Source organism: Myotis yumanensis, unplaced genomic scaffold, assembly GCF_028538775.1.
Source record: "Myotis yumanensis isolate MYYU_CA2020_CCGP unplaced genomic scaffold, mMyoYum1.0.hap1 SCAF_1, whole genome shotgun sequence".
NCBI classification, from domain to species: Eukaryota; Metazoa; Chordata; class Mammalia; order Chiroptera; family Vespertilionidae; genus Myotis; species Myotis yumanensis.
The window spans coordinates 197,436,736-197,456,695 of NW_027223752.1; the positions used below are offsets into that span (position 1 = coordinate 197,436,736).

At 38.1% G+C, this 19,960-nt stretch overlaps 1 protein-coding gene across 6 annotated transcripts in view; it reads right to left on the bottom strand.

Moving 5' to 3' along the window:
- Positions 1-18,212, bottom strand: part of YTHDC1 (YTH N6-methyladenosine RNA binding protein C1) — a 29,879-nt gene extending 11,667 nt beyond the window's left edge. For 2 of the 6 annotated variants that reach the window (XM_070395635.1, XM_070395633.1), the window contains exons 1-9: positions 17,834-18,212; positions 12,656-12,757; positions 11,949-12,277; positions 11,415-11,829; positions 5,901-5,990; positions 5,394-5,447; positions 4,748-4,842; positions 3,252-3,360; positions 3,046-3,163 (exon numbers count right to left, since the gene is read on the bottom strand). In XM_070395635.1, coding sequence (XP_070251736.1) covers positions 3,046-3,163; positions 3,252-3,360; positions 4,748-4,842; positions 5,394-5,447; positions 5,901-5,990; positions 11,415-11,829; positions 11,949-12,277; positions 12,656-12,757; positions 17,834-17,861 — 1,340 coding nt within the window. In that variant the 5' untranslated portion in view covers positions 17,862-18,212. Of the gene's footprint in view, positions 1-3,045; positions 3,164-3,251; positions 3,361-4,747; positions 4,843-5,393; positions 5,448-5,900; positions 5,991-11,414; positions 11,830-11,948; positions 12,278-12,655; positions 12,758-16,986; positions 17,069-17,416; positions 17,551-17,833 lie in introns of those variants that run through there. The other 4 variants (XM_070395637.1, XM_070395636.1, XM_070395638.1 and 1 more) reach the window with 3 other exon arrangements.
- Between the last annotated feature and the right edge of the window lie 1,748 nt (positions 18,213-19,960).

Below are 19,960 nucleotides of genomic sequence, written 5' to 3' on the forward strand. Positions count from 1 at the left end.
TAATGAATGCCTGTTAGTTGTCAAGGAGTAATAAAAAAAATTAACAGCATTTGATATGGTTTTATTTATTCGTGCATAAAATAAGTAATTAAATAAATGCTTTAATTAAAAAACTAGTATATCTACAATGCAAATGAAACTGTTCAGCCAAAGAATATATACATAGATAAATAAGGTCAAGAGCTGTTTTCATTCCTACTCTTTTTTTCAATAGCTATCAAAGAATAAATAAATAAGCACACACCATTATTCTATAAAAGAGCTGGTACAATAAATAGAATACAAAAGTTTTATTTTGTTTTTAATGTGATGGTCCTATCTCTTCTGGAGAGAAAAATAATCAGAAAACTTCCTGGAAAAAGTAGAACAGGTATAAGCCTAAAAGGCAAATGAGTCAGAAAATACCTTATGTAGAATGGTAAGGCAGGAAGGATTACGACATTTAAAGCAATGAAAAGGGCTTGGAGCAAAAACAAAATGGAGAAGAAAAAACATAAACAAGTAAGCTGGTCCACTGGACAAGCTATATAACCACTTATTTTAATCTTACATGAATATTCTTAAAGATAAATATTGAATGCTCAAATTTTATATACATTTTGAAACCTTAGAAAAATACTGACATTTACAGGGAAAGAGAAGTATATATAAAGTTATAGTGACAAGGTAGCTTGCTCTGTGGTGTGGTGATCTGAATGTATAAGGGAAGTGGATGGTGAGGGATGAATATGCTCACTAGGTAGTACTAACAGATTAGGATTCTTAGTCTAATATACATCTTACATTACACATCAAGAGTGGTACAACTCATAGAAGTCAGCCTTGGACAATATTATGCAAATAAATTTCAGAACCTGGAAGAAATAGATTATGTTCTAGAAAAATCAAGTTTACTAAACTTGATCTCAGTAAAAATACAATAATTAAACAGACCAATATTCTTACACAAAATGAAAATTACCAAAGAAGTACCTAACAGCCCCCCCCCCAAAAAAAAGTGGTACAAGAGTGCACAAAATCTTAGTAAGTGGAATAATTTGGGTTTGTACCTCTTCTTTTGCTAAATACGTTTCAAACAAGTTGGTAAAATAGCCAATAAGTCAATGAAGAGGAATATGAAAATGAGGAATATGAAAATAATAATCTACAAGTAAATTAAGCCTACTTTCTAAAATTTAGAAACAAATTTGCTTATCAATAATCTGAAAATAAGGTCAACAGAACAAGTCACATTCAAAACAAAATTTGTTGAAGCCAATCTAAAACTGGGAGATATTTTGCTCCTACTCCTTAAGAAAGCATCATCTCCCAACTATTTTCCAGTAACACCACTAATGTTTCTAATAATAAAAACATAGATTAAAAAGCTTGTCCTTAGGCTTTTACACTTTTATCCATCCAAAAAAATAACTGTCTATCTCTGTAAGAAATAACTGGAACCTTGTTTTCCCTAGAAACTTTTTCTTTACATTTTATTGATTATAATTATAACTTAATTTCACTTTAATTCTAAGAATTACGGATTTATATTTAAAAACCCTGAATTTATATCATCTACACTCTTACCACCATGACATTATGGTCCAACATTATTTTTTTTCATGTGTTGTATTCTTTTCCATTTTGTATCATGGATAATTATCTCTGCATATTACATTTAAGTAACAAATCATAATTTACTTAACCAATTTATTATATGGGAGAATTTAGATTGCCTCTAATTTTTGCCTCTAGAAAGTAATGAAGAGTAAAGATCATATATTTTTATGCATACAGCTTTTTGCTACTCTATTAACAATCAACCTAATACACTATTTTCACTATATAATTGCCCTTGTATCTTCATAGTTCCTCACTGTCCCATAGTAAAGGTTTAAATCCTTAGGCTGGCCACTTTACTCTTTATCTTTGCCTTTTGTTCTCTTTACTATCTGCTTCATAAAAAAGGCAGCTCTCTATCCCACCCACATACCCTCCCACCCCCAGACATGTTTCTGTTTTCATGTTCTTCCTTTTCTTCTTATTCTTATCCAATTCCACCATCCGCATCAAAATCCATCACCTAAGGCAACATATAACTTACAAAAACATTAGCAGGGTCTTTTTCAGGTAACTTTTATTTAACTAAAATTAATTTTATAGATAATAGAGTTCACTTAAATAATTAGCTCTATATGTGTTTAAATAACTTTCTAGGCCTAACATGGAGGTGCCACATCAGCAAACTGAAACTTAGATTCACTTAGACAGTGTTTCTTAGTCCAAACAAGGCTGATCGTGTAGAAATAGCCAACCAGGTATTTCCTATTTGTCTCTTCCTTGTTCTTTATTCTTTATTCTATAAAAGATTCCTGCCTTCTCCATTTTGCAATTCTCCAAAGGAGACTATCCATTTCATGTAGTGTTAAAGTTTTGTTTGTAACAACTAAATTTACTTCTTTAACCATTTTTTAAACAATGTATGACCATTATTAAGTAAGGACATAATAGTGGCAATAACTCAGTATTCAAAATAAATATTTTTTGTTATAAACATATTTAGACCTTATTTATTCCAGTTTCCAAAAGATCACAACGCCAACTTAGCATGGTTTGCTAAATTCCTTAAAAAACACAATCTATTTACAACTAAATTAGCCACCTCTAAAACGTCAGCAAAGTCAAGGTGACTTTTCCCATTCCACAGTAAATAAATAACATGTTAAATTAACATTACATAGATATATGCCAGATAACATCCCAACCAATTGTCTAATTCATGATAAATTTACTGTTATATTACTAATAGAGAACAAAGTACATAAAACTCGACTAAATAAACCTTTGCACTTTGCATCCTGTAATAGGTTATAAAGGTAGTAAACAAGACAAGCTAAGCATAGTGATGTTGTTCAATTTTATAATCCAAATCAGTCTAGAAATAAGACCTCCCTCAAACAAAAAACAAGAGAGAAAAATAAATTAAAACTAAACAACCATGGAGTTTAACATTCCCAACTGGTAACCCATTCATTCAAAACAAAGGCAACTCTAATTATTACTTACCTGCAAATCCAGTCAATTTTAAAGACACCTCCCAACATCTTAGCATTCATTCCTGCTGGAAGTACCCAATGTATAGGAGATCCTCCATGATGTGATTCTGAAGAAAGTCTTGCAAATCCTAAGGGAATTAAATCACAACATAATATGAAAATGCTAATACAGGATAATCGATGTTTTTGTATGTCCAAATTATTTTTATTCTTTACCTTGAAATTTTCCACTCTCTCTGACAGAAAATATTAAAATAACACTCCTTGAAGATCTGAATGCAGCATTTAATTTCTTCTCATTTACTGGCAGCGTGGACCATACACCCTATATGAATGATGTAACAAAATCATATAGATTGTAATTAATGTAAATCTTTCATATTTCCAGTTATATTTATAAAAAACGAAACTACTAATATTATTGTACTTTAATTCATGTAAGCTATAATGAAGAAAGGTCTTATTTATCAGTTGTCAAAATAATGTAATATTTTTTTAATTCAGGAAAAATACAGAGAAAATTACCAAGCTTTGCAAAATCATTAAAACAATTAGAGAAACACATGTGGGAGGGGGGTATTCAAATTTTATGGACTAGAATTCCATGTAATAAAAATAATTCCCTACAAATATTTTAATATAGCCATTTACTGTAGTAAAATGAACATGTTGTTTGAAGGTGAATCACAACAAATACATTTTTTTGTCTTGAAAAACTGACTGACAAAATAATTAAAAATTATTGTGAATCCGTAAGTGAAGAATTTCTGTCAAGTTTCTAGCATTTATAAGTTTTTCTACCTAAGTTCAAAGTTTTATGTATTAATAGTTTTACTGAAGAGGCCTGTGTTCTTTACATAGAGCCAGAACATAATTAATTTTCAAAGCATTTGAAGCAATTCTGTTATGAATGATTAAAAGAGAGAGAATGATAAGGTCAGGCAACAGCTCTAATTCAGTTTAATCTGCTCAAACTAAAACTCATCCACACTAAATGCTTAATTCTGCCTAAATCCACTCCTCCACTCCTTGGGTAGACCTTTAAACTAACTCTTCCCTTTTCTTCTAAATCCAGTGACCTTACTTCTAAAAACAAAAGAAGCTCTCCATATAGAAATGAATTTTTTTAAAGGTCTCAAGATTTAAAACAAGCATCAAGCCAACTCAGTGGATAGAGCGTCGGCCTGCGGACTGAAGGGTCCCAAGTTCGATTCCGGTCAAGGGCATGTACCTTGGTTGCGGGCACATCCCCAGTAGGGGGTGTGCAGGAGGCAGCTGATCGATGTTTCTCTCTCATCGATGTTTCTACCTCTCTCTCTCTCTCCCTTCCTCAAACAAGCATCAATATAAATCAAAAACTGGTTAAAGAAACCTTTAAAAAAGTGTTAGTACAAATAAATTAGCAATTGATTATAGAAACACAAAAATCAACAGAAACACATCTTTTACAGTATAAAGTATAATACATATACATATTGTTTAATATGACTATCTGACTTCTAAAATCATAAGATTTATTTTAAATCTAAAAGATTAAAAGGAAACTCAGATTACTATTAGACTGCCTAACCAAGTACAAAGCAGACGCTAAGTGGCATTGCTCTGGACCTTTAAAGCTTTTATGAAAATGACAGTATCTTATGCTAATAATTGGACCTTCCCATTTAAAATTTTCAAGATTAGGATAATTTCAACAGAACTGATGCTAATACCTTAGCTTTGGCAAGAGATACATTCTCATGGTTGTTACTCTTTATGAGAAAAAATCTTGCATCTTGTAGGACATATTTGAGTTTACTTGTTTGATCTAGGGAAAAAAAAAAGAAATCCAAATTGATTAATGAGAGGTCATTATCACACAAAGGGATGTAACTCACTGAAATTAGCCCCCCACAACCCAGATAAAATTTAAAAATTCATAGTCACCCATTCAACCTATAAAGCTAAGCCACAAGGCATAATAAAGCAAAGCTAAGAAAAAAACCAGCATTTGGCAAAAAGGTAAACCTAATCCAGTGATGTTCCGATATATCAGATCCATATTTAAGTATCATAATGGCTACAAATTTTATAGCTTTCATCAGATTATTCTTTTAAAGATTAGTAGTAGACTATTATGCTATTAAAAAATATTTATCATCCATTGTGCCCCCAAAACTGTAACATATCCTAATATGTTTACTATTGTTCTAAAAGACATAGAGTAAATGAACATGGAGCTCTATGTAAGACATTATTTTTTTCATTAATATATCAGAACATTACTACATTAAAACCAACTATCAATGAAGAACCAATAAGGCAAAATAATGGCTTTACGCAGCATGCAATGAAAACAATTTCAAATTTAAATGATACCTTTTCGGACAGCACGAACGGAAGATGATAATTTCTCATGCTTCTTTTCTGAACCTGTATTTAGCCAAAGTACATTTGTTCAGATTGAGCTTTAATAGAGATAAGACAAAATTTCTACAGTCTTGTCACATAAAGTTCCCATTTAAGACAAATTATTCTTTCTGGAGCACCCACATACACACAAAAAAATACTTCTCAATGTGTACGAGTGTTTTGCTTTTTTGGGTTGTTTCGATTTTTTTAAAAATACGTATATTTGAACAGTTTCCCACTCAGAAAACTAGTCACTGAATCATCATCTTCCAAGAAAAAAAAAAGTGAAATTCCACTTAAGCAGTAACAGAACAGGATTAAAATAATAAGAAAAAGCTTAGTTTTCTCTAGAATTATTACATTGAACATGCCACCAACAAGTTCACACTGAACTACAGCCTCCACACACTTTCTACAGCAGATTACATTAGAATCAATCAGATATGATTGCAAAAAAGGGTAAAATGAGAATACCTGCATATGACTCTGATGCAGAGCTTCCACTTCTATCAAAAACAATTGGAGAGATACCTCGAGCTCTCTTTCTTTCTTTCTTTTTCTCATCTAAAAAGAATTCAAACAAGAGTTTTTAAAACATTACAACATAGGGATAGGTAGTATCATTGTGTTTTTGTGTAATGCCTAAATACCATTGCTAATCTCTCTCCTGACAACCCTATTACCTCAGAATGAGGCGTTTCATTTCAAAGACACTATTCAGAAACTAAGGACACTTTGTTGTTTCTCCCACCAATTCCAATTAAAAAAAAAAATCCTATATAATAAAAGCCTAATATGCAAATCAATCAAAAGGTGGAATGACCAGTGGAATGATCAGTCACTATGATGCCCACTGACCACCAGGGCGCAGACGCTCAATGCAGGAGCTTCCCCCAGCCCACAGACCTTAGGCCACCCAAGGCAAATGCCAAAGGGGGCTCCCGGTTATCCCACTAGTCGCCCTGCAGAGGGAAGCAACCAGCGGTGGTGGCTGGGGGTGGGGCCAGCCATTGAGCAGGTGGCGGCGGGGCGTGGGGCCAGCTGGCAGGCAGGCCGGCGCCACCCCCAGATCACCCCGCCAGTCGCCTCCTGCAGAGGGAGGCAACTGGCGGTGGCAGCAGCAACAGTGAGGTGACTGAGAGGCAGGGCCGGCGAGCAGGCAGTGCCATGCTGCCCAAGATGGGTTCCAGCAGGGGCCCCCCCCCATCACCCTACTGGTGGCCCCACAGATCAGCCCTGATCACCAGCAGGCCTAGGGACCCTACCCGTGCATGAATTTCATGCACTGGGCCTTTAGTATGCCCATAATTGTGAACCACTTAGTCTATATATAAAGATAGTCTCAACGTTTTTCAACAGGGGGTGGAAAATCTGCAAAGCAAACCCAACTTTTCTTTCAATAAAATTTACTGTATTCTGTTCTATGTATCAGGTTCCACTATTCTAGGTCCTCTTTTTTTAAAGTATACTATCAGGGTTCATCACAATTCCAACTCATTCTATCTTAGATGACTAATGAACTCTAAACCTGAAGCTATAAAACAAAACAGAAATATAATCATCAGTGATCTTGTATACAATCTCTTATTATATGACTACTTGGGGCCCAGTGCACGAAGATTCGTGCACTGGGAGTGGGTCCCTCAGCCCGACCTGCACCATCTCCAATCTGGGAGTTTCTGTCTGTCTTTGCAATCATATGAGCGAATTGTCTGAGACCCCCAACCCAGTTTGGTTTGTTGCTTACAGAATAATAGAGGCATTTTTTTCCTTTGCTTCACTGGTGGGGATTTCCTGGAAGTTTTAGGATATCTTCCCTTTAATTTTTCCTAGACACTCTGATTTTACTTATGTCTCTCACCTTTGCTTTCCCTCCATCCCCCAAAGCAACAGTAACTTGATCCAGGCTCACTTTGCTCTAGTGTCTAGGACAGTGGTTGGCAAACTGCAGCTCGCAAGCCACATGCGGCTCTTTGGCCCCTTGAGTGTGGCTCTTCCACAAAATACCACGTGCGGGCGTGCATGTACAATGCAACTGAAACTTCATGGCCCATGCACAGAAGTCAGTATTTTGTGGAAGAGCCACACTCAAGGAGCCAAAGAGCCACAGTTTGCCAACCACTGGTCTAGGAGATCCGTCTGTCGCCAGAACTACGATTCCCAGCATTCCTGGTGCTCCTCGCGCTCTAGGCTTCCACTTCAGGTCCTGGGGCTGCCACCTGAACTACTATTCCCAGAATTCCTGGTGCTCCCCACGCTCTTGGTTTTCCCTTCCTGCTCTGTCTCCATCCCACAGCCTCCCACTCTGCCAAGTCCTCCAAGCCACCAGCTCTCCCTCTCTGCTCTCCATCTGGCGCTTGGGGAGCCAAGTTCCCAAGCCGCTCCACTCTCTGCCAGGCTCTCCTGCTCTGCTCTCCATCCGGTAGCTTGGGGGAGTGACCGAGGGAGCCATGTCCCCCCAAGCTGCCGGCTCTCCTGCTCTGCTCTCTGCCCAGCGCCTGTGTATGCAAAGTAACCCGCCATCTTTGTTGGGTTAATTTGCATACTTACTCCTGATTGGCTGGTGAGCGTAGCGGAGGAACACTCAATTTACGTGTTTCTCTTTTATTATATGGGACAGAGTATTTTAAAGCTTTAAATAAATTACCTCCCTTAATCCTCCCAACAAGCTCCTGCAATACACAATGCCATTATTCTCATTAACAGAAAAGGAAACTTCAATTTAGAGGGGTGGTTAAGATAATGGGGCCAGTGTCCCACAGTTACTGAGCGGTAGAAACTAGTTTCAAATGTATGTCCTGTAACTTAGAAGTGCAAACCCTAAACTCTACTCTTATTGAGCCAATTTTCAATTTTTCGGAAAGAAATTTTATTACTATTTTTTAAAGGGGATTCTAGGTTTAATATGGAAAACTCCCAAGACATCCTAAGTTCCTTTTCTTTTAGTTTAAGCATCTTTCCCTTTGTAATTTACTAATAACTACTTCTCCAAATAGATGTAACAAGAAGCTTGAAAATGACACTGATTTTCCTAATTTAGAGCTGAAAGGGAGAGCAAAGCAGCACATAATCGAACAATTACAAAGCCAAGCCAAGACTATTTATAGCTAGCAAGCATGGGGGCAAAATGATTATTTCAAATAACAAGCTATAGAGAAATGAATTTATTTCCAGGCTTGCTGGCTTTGAATAATACCTAACTTTGTGAATAGATTGAATCTTTTAGTATACAATGACCGAGAATGTGTCTGTGCGCATGCAAAATTATCTTTCTAAAGCATTTCTGTTTCATTCACCGACTACACATTCCTATACAGTGCCTTGCAACTGTTCACTGAACGAATAAGACATCCACATGAAACTAAAAAACTAAAACCTCCTTAAAATATTTTTACATCATTTCTTTCAAAAATCCTAGCATGTTTCTTTTCATTTTTCCTCTGAGTAATACGTAGGCATCTAACCATTATGAACTGTTCACTAAGGATGATATATATATATATATATACAATGGTTATATATATATATATATATATATATATACACACACACACATAAATTTGCAAATTGTCCTTCAATAGTGAAAGTAAATAGTTCCAGGTATCGCTCATATATAGATAGACAGAAAAATATATCTTCTAGTAAGTTTGAAATCAAGGTTTTATAAAACTACTGGATATCATTCTATTTGAAATACCTTCTCTACAAAAATATAAAGTATTATTAAGTATCTTGTTACAGTATCAGCATCATTTAGAATAGCGGTTCTCAACCTGTGGGTCGCGACCCCTTTGGGGGTCGAAAGACCCTTTCACAGGGGTCACCTAAGACCATCGGAAAACACATATATAATTACATATTGTTTTTGTGATTAATTGTTTTAGACTGGGTGTAAGCTGACATGGTCCTTGCACCTGAAGGGGCTAGCAAGGCTGGGACCCTTATCCACACAGTTTTCCCAGACTTGTTTGGATGGCAGTTATCAGTAGAATGAGAGCAACCTTTGTAGAATGAGAACAGCCTTTCATGGCTTACCAAGAAGTCTGTAACTATTTACTGAGATTTGCTGTACCGAGAATTTGTCCTTCTGCTCTGTCCCTCCCTTAGAGATTAAGAAGAACAAAGAATACATTCCTCTTGACAGATCTCCTATTCAGTGTCTTGTGTATAAAAAGCATTGTGTGGTTAATAAACTTGCTGCAGTTCCTCGACTGAGCTCCAGTCCTCCCAATCCCGCTCTCCTGTCTTTCTTTCTTTTCTCAATCCCCACCTCCCTACCTCAGCCCGGCTCAACCTGTCAGGCTGGCCCTGACAATTAATCACTATGCTTTAATTATGTTCAATTTGATACAATGAAAATACATCCTGCATATCAGATATTTACATTATGATTCATAACAGTAGCAAAATTACAGTTATGAAGTAGCAACAAAAATAATTTTATGGTTGGGGGTCACCACAACATGAGGAACTGTATTAAAGGGTCGCGGCATTAGGAAGGTTGAGAACCACTGCCCCAAGGGCTCCCGGTCTGTGAGAGGGCACAGACCAGGCTGAGGGATTCCTGCCCCCCCATCCCACCCCGAGTGCACGAATTTCGTGCACCAGGCCTCTAGTAAATTATAAAAGGCGTATCCCATCAGTATTCAAAAACTTTTTTATATCAAACCTACCTACTCATCTATTCAATTTAACTAACTCCTTTCAAAAACCTATTTAAACTCCCAAACTTAAAACTCTAGTGAGCAAAAGGTTGAAAGCACTGGAATAGGTGGGTGCAGGGTGGAAGGAGTCAATGGGGAAAAAAAAAGGTTGAAAGTACTTCAGTTTTCAATCACTGGAAAGTAGCTGGCCATTTGCTCTATCATCTACTCTAACAAAAATATGATTTACTAACAATATACCACTAAGGTAGTAGAATTCTATAACAATAAATATGTAACTGTCCTATATTATCAAAAGAATAAAATTACTGTTGTATTTCAATGTTTAGTACATTTTGTTTATGTAGCAGTGCTGGCAGCATCTTTAAATAAGACAGATGTGAAAGTATAATCTTCGTATAGTGGTCAAAGCTCTTTAAGTACCATGACCTCTCTTTGCTGAACTCTCTGAATATCTCCCCCAAAGCACTTAACACAGCTACATTTACATTGCATGGATCAAATAAGGATACAGTGGTAGGACTTGGAGTAATAAAGGAATGACCCAAGATGGCTCTTACCCAATCTTTCCACAAGAATTTTCCACCCAGCCCTTTGGAGACCTTGTACCAGTCAGTCAACACAGATACAAAATTGAATGAAAGCTTGTGCTCCCAAAAGAAAGAGAATTGTTTCCATTTCTATTGCCACATGATGAAAATCTAAAGGCATTTAACATGGAAACATTATACCTAGTGCACAGGTGCCATATGACAACACTCAAGTACATCAGTGTTTAAATAAGCTGTTGGTAATATGAAAATCTAAGAATTTATAACATTATGACCCAAAATACATTTCCGAGAAACAATCAGACTTATGATCATTTATAATATAATACAATCAAGCTGGGAAATGCCTTTACAAAGGTATGTACAACTTATTCAAATGTATTTATAATACTCAAAAAGCTTATAATTAACTATAAAAAAATCACAAGATAGTCTTAACATCCTCCATCTCCTCAAATATTTTACAGTTCAAGAATAAAACCAATCAGGTCAATTTTTTTTTTTTTTAAATAAAAAAAAGGACAAGCCCTGACCGGTTTGGCTCAGTGGATAGAGCATTGGCCTGCAGACTGAAGGGTCCCAGGTTCTATTCCGATCAAGGGCATGTGCCTTGGTTGCGGGCACATCCCCAGTAGGAGGTGTGCAGGAGGCAGCTGATTGATGTTTCTCTCATTGATGTTTCTAACTCTCTATCCCTCTTCCTTCCTCTGTAAAAAATCAGTAAAATATATATATTTTTTAAAAAGGGACAAACTTTTGTATACAAATAGTACCTGATCCATCTGTGCCTGAACCAGATCTGACAGACCCATCTGTGAAGGAAACGGATTCAGAATCAGAGTCGCTAGCTTCACTTCGAGTGTCATAATCATTTCCCTCTTCCTTCTGATCTCTCTCATCCTGTTCATATTCTTCTTCCTCTTCCTCCTCCTCTTCTTCTTCTTCTTCCTCCTCCTCCTCCTCTCCATCTTCATCCACTTCTTCATCTTCCTCTGCATCTTCTTCTACCTCTTCATCCTCCTCCACATCTTCCACTCCTTCCTCCTCATTCTCAGTGTTGTTGCCTTGCTCATCAGAAGAACCACTGCTGCCAGTCTCATGATCAGAGCCATATTCTTCAGAGTTCACCTCTTCCTTAGAAGACTGGCTGGATCTGCTTGCACGCCTATCCACTTCAAGCCCAATTCTCTGATGTTTAAAGAAAAAGGAAATCAGCAGTCATATCACAGACAAGGTCAGAATGAATAAATAGTTCTAAAGCCTCAAAATGAATTGCTTTGTTTTATATCAAAAATAATATTTACTACCTCAGAACCATCTGGTGTAGGGGATTTGGTCCTCCTTTCAGGATCCCTTTTCCGGAGACCAGGTTTTTCTGGTTGACTCTTATAAGGTTCTCTGGAGGCACTGCTTGATAAACGGATCTTCCGATCAGCTTCCAGACGTTTGTTTCTTTCAGACCTTTGATATTCCTCATTTTTATAATCCGCAACCGACTTTCCCTTTGTACTAACTATTCTTTTGTTATTGCTAACTGATGAGCTCAGTGGCTTAGAAATCAATTGTCTTGAATGAACAGAGGGCTTTTGTCGTTTTACGTCAGTAGATTCCATTCTGTCACTTTTTCTTTTTGATCCTTAAAAACACAATTTAAAAGGATATACAGAGAAGTGTTTAAGTATTCCATTTATTTCACCAAAGATTAACAAATGCTAAATATCAGAGAGGAAAAAAGCCTCACTTAAAACTTCTTTTGAAATAATTTTATCCTGAAGTTAATCATAAAGAAAATATAGCTTTCAAACCTTGGAATAAATTCATTTATTTGGGATATTTCACACATTTGAAGGGGGGGGGGGGAACACGTTACTCCTATTCATGTGGAATTAGGTACCTCAGTTTATGATTTTGCTTTAGGTATTAATGCCTCAAATAAGTACAAAAGCAAAGTCACTTTCTTAAGAAATTAAATCTCTATATACACTTATTTTAACAAAAATAATATAAATCTTACCCTTTTTCTCGTTTTTATCTTGTTCACTCTCTGGATTATACAGTTCATCATCCTGTTCTGGTACTTCTGTCAAAATATCATCTAAAACATTAAGTTCTCCATCTGAAAACAAGAAAATCAAAATAAGGAAAATCATTATCACTAAAGCATTTATTTTCAAGTACTTACTATGTTTAGGCTACAGAAGTATAGGAACATAACCTCAAGAACTTATTTCAGGATGAAGACATAAGAATAATTCCTATAAAATCATACAAAGTAAAAGATATGACAGAACCTTATTTTACAAAGCCAGGAGTATATACTCCATAGAGTATAAAAGCATATACTGGGGTATAAAAAGCAAATGTCAGAACTTTTATATTTGTATTTCATCCTTTAATTTATAAATTGTGTAACTGCTTAAAATGTGCACAAATTAGCATGGAAATACATGTGTATAACTTATAAACATGCATTTATCAAGGATTGGGTACTCCCCGCTAGGTACTTATTGACTACCAAGAGAAAAGCTGGCCGAGTCCAGCATAATCAAGTAATCAAAGTTAATATCATCAATAATGGGTGGTCAAAGCAACATCATGGACCTCCTGGTATGGGGCACTGAGAATAGAACAATTCTGTGACAGTCCTATAAAAAATGCAAAATTTAAACTCATGCATGAGGAAACATCAAACAAACCCAAATTAAGAGACATCCAAAAAATGTTAATGTCATGAAAACAAAGTACTCCAGATTAGAGGAGAATGAAGTGACAATACAGCACTTGATTTAAAACATAAGTGGGAAAACTAATAAATTCTAAATAAGGTCTGTAAATTATAGCATCAATGTTAATTTCCTGATTTTGACAGTACACATTCTACAGTTCAGTAAAAGTCAGTCCTAATTTTTAGGAAATACATACTTAAGTTTGTAGGGACAAAGAAGCATTACATTTTCAATTGACAATTTAGAAAAAAGGTGTGTCTGTATAGAAAGAGAATGTGTAAGATCAAGAGGGAATATGAATTAGAAAGGTAAATGTGGTAAAATGTTAACATTTGTGGAATATGGCTAAAAAGTACAAGAAAATTATTTGTACTATTCTTATAGCTATTGTTTATCTGAAATAATGTTAAAATAAAGTTGCAAGAACAAAATTACTGATGTGCTACACAATCAAAAACATTTGAGGCTACTGGTATAGACCGGGGGTCCTCAAACTTCGGCCCTCGGGCCACATGCAAATACAAATATTGTATTTGTTCCCGTTTTGTTTTTTTACTTCAAAATAAGGTATGTGCAGTGTGCATAGGAATTTGTTCATAGTTTTTTTTTAAACTATAGTCCGGCCCTCCAACGGTCTGAGGGACAGTGAACTGGTGCTCTGTTTAAAAAGTTTGAGGACCCCTGGCCTGCACACTCCTCCTGGAGATAGAGCCTGCAACCCCAGCATGTGCAGTGACCAGGGAACCAGCAACCTTTCAGTGCACAGGGCAACGCCCCACCAACTGAGCCCCACCAGCCAGGGCTAAATGACCATATATTTTTTAAATATATGTTTTTATTGATTTTTAGAGAGAGAAAAGGGAGAAGGATACAGAGGCAGAAACCTCGATGAGAAACATCTTCGATCGGCTGCCTTCTGAACGCCCCTTACAGGGGATCAAGAATGAAACCCAGGCATGTGCCCTGACTGGGAATCAAACCAGTGACCTGTAGGTTCATGGATTGACACTTAACCATTATCCACACAGGCAGGGTTAAATGACCATATTTTAAGTTGCTTTTCTCTATCACTGAAGCCACTTACTTATTTACTGAAATATGACACATAGAGGAAAGAGACTTGGAATTAAGAAAATCCAGGTTATCATGTAAGAGCTAGATCTCCTTGGGAAAATCCCAGGCTGCGCTCCAGTTTCTTCACCTCTGATAAGAGGCATTTAGGATAAAAATATCAGTTTGGGAAAGGAAACAGGAGGGCAATTATTTGAATCTCCTAATGAGTTTTTCAACCTGTAAGCCCTTTGCTACCAGATTCTAATAAAGCTTACCTGCTACAAACTGTTAATAACAAGGGTAATATATGATATACAAAACCTAGTCCAAAACACAAAACCAATTTTTTTCCAATAAAGCAAATATATACATGTTTTGGTTATCTACTAATGTATATATAACATGCCACCACAAAACTTGGTGTTTTAAAACAATACAATAATTTATTATTGCTATAGTTCTGGAGCTCAACTGAGGTAGGTCTCCCTCCCATATGCCTGCAGGTAGTGTCCAGGGCTAGAATCATCTGAAGAGTTGCTCATTCACATGTCTGGCTGGCACCTAGGCTGGGAAGACTCAAAATAGCTGGGGTTTCTAGGGCATTTTTTTCTGTGGTCACTCTCCCCCATGACAGCTTCAGGGAATATACATATGTGTGTGTACACATAACTGCCTGTCAATATTTATATGTACTTGCCTGAATGAGTGTGTGTGTGTACATATATAAGTCAAACCCTGAAACTTAGCTTTGGACATCAATAGCAAATGTCACATAACTACTCAGTTTTTAATGAATTCCAACCTGTAATGATTTACAACCACAAAATCACTGTACACCAGGAACTTGGTGAACAAGACATACTCCTGGTCCTCATGGAGCTTCCAGTTTGATAATGTAAGAAAACATATTACTTGTGAAAGTGGTAATTCATTATCCATATCTCTATTCTTTAGAGAGAGCGTTACAAGAACTTAAGAAATAAAATGTATACAAGATGTTTATAGTATAAAAGATGTATACTTCCTCATATAGAAAAACATCATTTAATGTTAGTTAACACTACCAACATTCCAACTTCTTTTAAATATACTTTTTGGACAAATAATCACAAGAATCAGAAGGAACTGGCAACTTGTCCAGTTATATAGGCTTCAGCTTCTAAGTATGGGTATTTATACGTTGAAGCATTATAGACTTAATATCTATTACATAGCCGATGTGCAAAGCCTAATAATCAAAGGACTCTATGACCAAAAATCTTTTAACTGTTCTGTGATTAATCGCAAATTTCTGCAATTTAAACTTGTTTCTTTTCAAAACCTTATACCATTTATGAAATCATTTAGAAGGGACCTAAGGTTTGTGACATGTCTAAGATTATTACAAGGCTTTTCTCTATTATTTCCCAATATTTCATATAAGATAACAGACAACAATAGGTACTCAGTTTCCCACTTTTTCTTGTTCAAGTATGAGAAGGAAAAGTCAAGTATTGATTCTAATTCTGGCTATTATACTAGCCGTGTAACAATGATCAAGTAATTGAGACACCCTGTGCCTCAGTTTCCTTATTTGCAAAATGGGTTATTCCAGAAATCTTCCCATTCCAAAATATGCAATTCCAGTAGATTTGTATTTGCTAGCTCTTCCAGTAAACTCTAGATACTCATCTTTGATGTAAACTATAATGATAAGCACTTATAGCAGAAGTTTTAAAACAGGCAAATTCAATTATGGACATTAAGTTTTACAAAAACTTCACAAATGTGAGTCCTTTCAAAAGTTGGACAATTTATCCTAAGTGCTGCTAACAGGTAGCACAACTACTTCCCAATTATAGTTACAAAGTTTATGTGTTTAGACTCCATTTTCATCAATAAATGCATCTCCAAAACAAAAATATTTAAAACATCACCCACTTTTCTTCCTCAATGTACATTACTGTATCAACTCTATTACTGATTTACAACTATGTTTCAACAGATAATTAATTCTTGACAGTACTGAGTTTTACTCATTTTGTATTTGGTTCATCTCACCCACCACAACCCCCCTGCGCTCCCCACACAGCTCACAGATTACACTGACACAAATGTTGACTGAATTATTGATTAAAATCACTTAATAACTGACTTGACTGCTAATTAAAAGCAGTTTCCTTTATTCACTAACACCATGCAATCCTATATTCACAAACTTTCCAGGTGTCTCAAAAAAGTAGGGATGGAGATTTTTTTTGCCCGGATTCAATTAAGGAAGGAAAATTAAATTACTATGTCCTAATCACTCAACTGCTTTAGGACAGGAACAATACCTTCAACATACTCCCACCCACCCGACTTCCCAAGGCTGTCCCTATCCTAGAGCAGAACATTTTTTTAAAAAAGGACAGGCCTACTGCAACTGGACTCTAGAGCCCATTGAACAAGTCCCCACGCACCCCAAGTTAATGAGGCACAGAGAAGGGCAGATCCGTGAAATACAGGACGGCAGCTGTGTCATATTTTTATCAACTATCACCTTTCCGAAACTACCATGGAATCTTAGGGTTGGAAAAGAACTTACGGCAGCATCTCATCCAGACCACTCTCCAGACACGGATTCATCCAGGATCTATATTCCACAGCAACAGCTCCAGGGCCTGGGAGGTCGGTATTTCAAAAGACCTGACATTCCATTCTGACACCATCCGTTCTTCCTGTATTTTACTGTAAATTCATCCTCCAACTCTATCAGTCACACCCATTTGCCCCTGGTTGTACCCTCTGGGAGCTACGCACAACGTGTTTCTCTAAGAACAGTGGGCCAGGAATCTTTGAAGTCATATAACTATCTTCTCAAACATCATTATTTTCCAAAGTAAGTATTGGAGGAGCCAAATTGGCAATTCTTAGCACTCCGCCCAGTTAACGGTAACAGCCGGGCGTTACTTGCACTTACTCCTCGAGAGTAATCACCCACCTACCTACACGGCTTGTTAAACATACTTACTTACCAGACTACCTGCTGTGATCGTGGCATTACACGCGTTCTCAAAATTTCGCCTAACAGAGAAGGTAGCTCTGCAAGTGCGCATTACATCCGCATACTCCTAGTAGGAAACAAGCCGCAGGGCCTGCAACTCGGAGCAGGCCTCCTTTCAGCCGCGCCCAGGACAGCCGAACGGAAAGTGACGCGGGGCATCGGGACCAAAGAAAAGCCCGAGGCCCGATGCGGGGTGAGGGCGCCCGGAGACCCGGAACCGAAGGGCAGGCCCGGCCTCTGCCGATGCGTGCGGCGCCTCGGCGGGGGCGCCGGCTCCGCGCGGGGCAGGCTCACCTTCCCCACCCCCACCCCGCCACGGAGAACCACCGCGGCGCGGCGCGACCCGCTCCCCGCCCCGCCTCCGCCCGTCACCTCTCTCCGCACTAACCTTTCTCCTCCCGGCTGTCGGCCGCCATTGCTCCTCGCCCGTCTCCGCTGCTGCTGCCGCCGCCGCCGCCGTCGCCTCGACGCGACTCGCGCGTGGGCCGCAGCCGCGGCAGCAGTGGCACCGGAACGTCCGTCAGTCCGTCCGCGTGGCTGCGTGCTTCACACCTTGGCCTCTACCACTCACCTTTCTCGTCTCACTCTTTTTCTCCTCGCTTTTGCCCGTTCTCCCTTCTCCCCTTCCCTCCTGGCACTCCAGCCTCGCCTAGGCCCGGCCTTCCCGTAAGGGCTTGGGGACGGGAGGGGCAGCAGGGGGGGAGGGCTGGGAAACAGATGGCGACGGCGGGCGGCGCTAAAATGGAGCCTGCTTCCTGCGTGAAACAATCCCGCTCCCGAAATGCCCTGCGCTGTTTACGCTTCGTTCCTCCCTGGCAACGTCACAGTGCGGAGGGGGGCGGGGCAGCGAAACGAGCGCGGGAACGTGACGTGACGTCGCATGGAGCCCCGCCCCCTGCGAGCCGGCGAGTCCTTAGAATTAGCCTCCGCAGCGATTAGGTTGCCGGAATTATTTACCGGCGTCAGCTACCCTGACTACACTGGGGTGGCTTGGTTTTCTCACGTGAAACGCCTATTGGCGGACCTTCCAGCTCCAGGGCAAAGATGCTTCCTGTCGCTCCGCGGACTCCTGATTTGGGCCGGTCCCTTTCCTGTACTTTGGTGTCCTAGGTTTACCCAGAGGCAGTGCAGGATGCGATCATGCAATCATCTATCTCATTTGTCATAAAAGCCTACTGGTTTTGCATTTAATTGGGGAAAGGAATTATAATGACTTTTCAAATTGCATTCTAATTCACATAATAAATTTGATTTAAACATATATCCAGGTTTTGGGGTACACAGTTGATTGAAACAGACTATTGAGAAATTGAAACTATCGAAGTGACCAAAAATTACTTCACTACATAATATGGTAAAATATGCAAGGAATCTTTTTAAGTTCATTGCCCAAAGGAATGATAATGGAATTTTGTTTCACTGCGCCATAACCAAGTTTACAGGGGAAGGAAAATGGGAAGAAAAAAAAGAGTAACATTGTTGTATGAAAAGAAACAATTATGTTCAGAGAATGAGAGTGTCTTGTTCCTTGATGGCCATTGTAACAAACTGAGACCAAATTGAAGGCAGTGGGAAATTTTTATGCAGTGGAAACACATGAATGGAGAATTGTTTGAAGCTGTATGGAGGGTTTTTAGGGAAAAGAGAAGGAAAAACAATTCAGTGACTATGAAACCCATCTATGTATCAGATACTTAGGAATAGTTTTAACAAGACAGCATTTCTGCCGTTAAGGAATTTTAAAAATAATATATGGAAGAGACAAGTTAACAGGAAATTACTGTGTAAGAGTAATAGCGAAAAACTGTATGTTCTTACTCTGTGCAGGTACTGTTCTGAGCACTTGACCTACACAATGTGATTTGATTTTCCAAAAACCCAGTTAAATTATATTACTAGCTCTATTGTACATAAAGGGAAAGTGAAATAATAAGAAATTAAGTGCATAAGTTCAGGAGTGTAAATAACATGGTTCAGAGCCAGGTCATTTAGCTCCAGTAAGCCCAACCACTAGATAATACACATCGCCTCATATGGAGTAAGCTTAGGTTAGTATTGGAACCCTTAGGTGCATGTCACTTAGACTTGGGAGGGAATACAGAATAGAGTCAAGAAAAGAGAAGAGCAAAAACAAAGTCTAGTTGAGAAATAAAAGACTATTGGTTTAGGTGAAGAGGAGAGGACAAGGGTGATGATCAGGACTGGTTTTTATTATGTTAAAAAAATAAAAATAAAGGCCAGGGGAGTCCTAGCCAGTTTGGCTCAGTGGATAGAGTGTCTGCCTGTGCACTGAAGTGTCCTGGGTTCATTCAGATCAAAGGTAGGTACCTCAGTTGCAGGCTCCTCCCCCACCTGGGCCCTGGCTCATACAGGAGGCAACCAACCAATGTGTTTCTCTCACATTGATATTTGTCTCTGTCTTCCCCTCTCTCTTCCACTCTCTCTAAAAATCAATGGAAAAATATGCTCGGGTGAAGATTTAAAAAAAATAATAATAAACTTTAAAAAAGGGGGG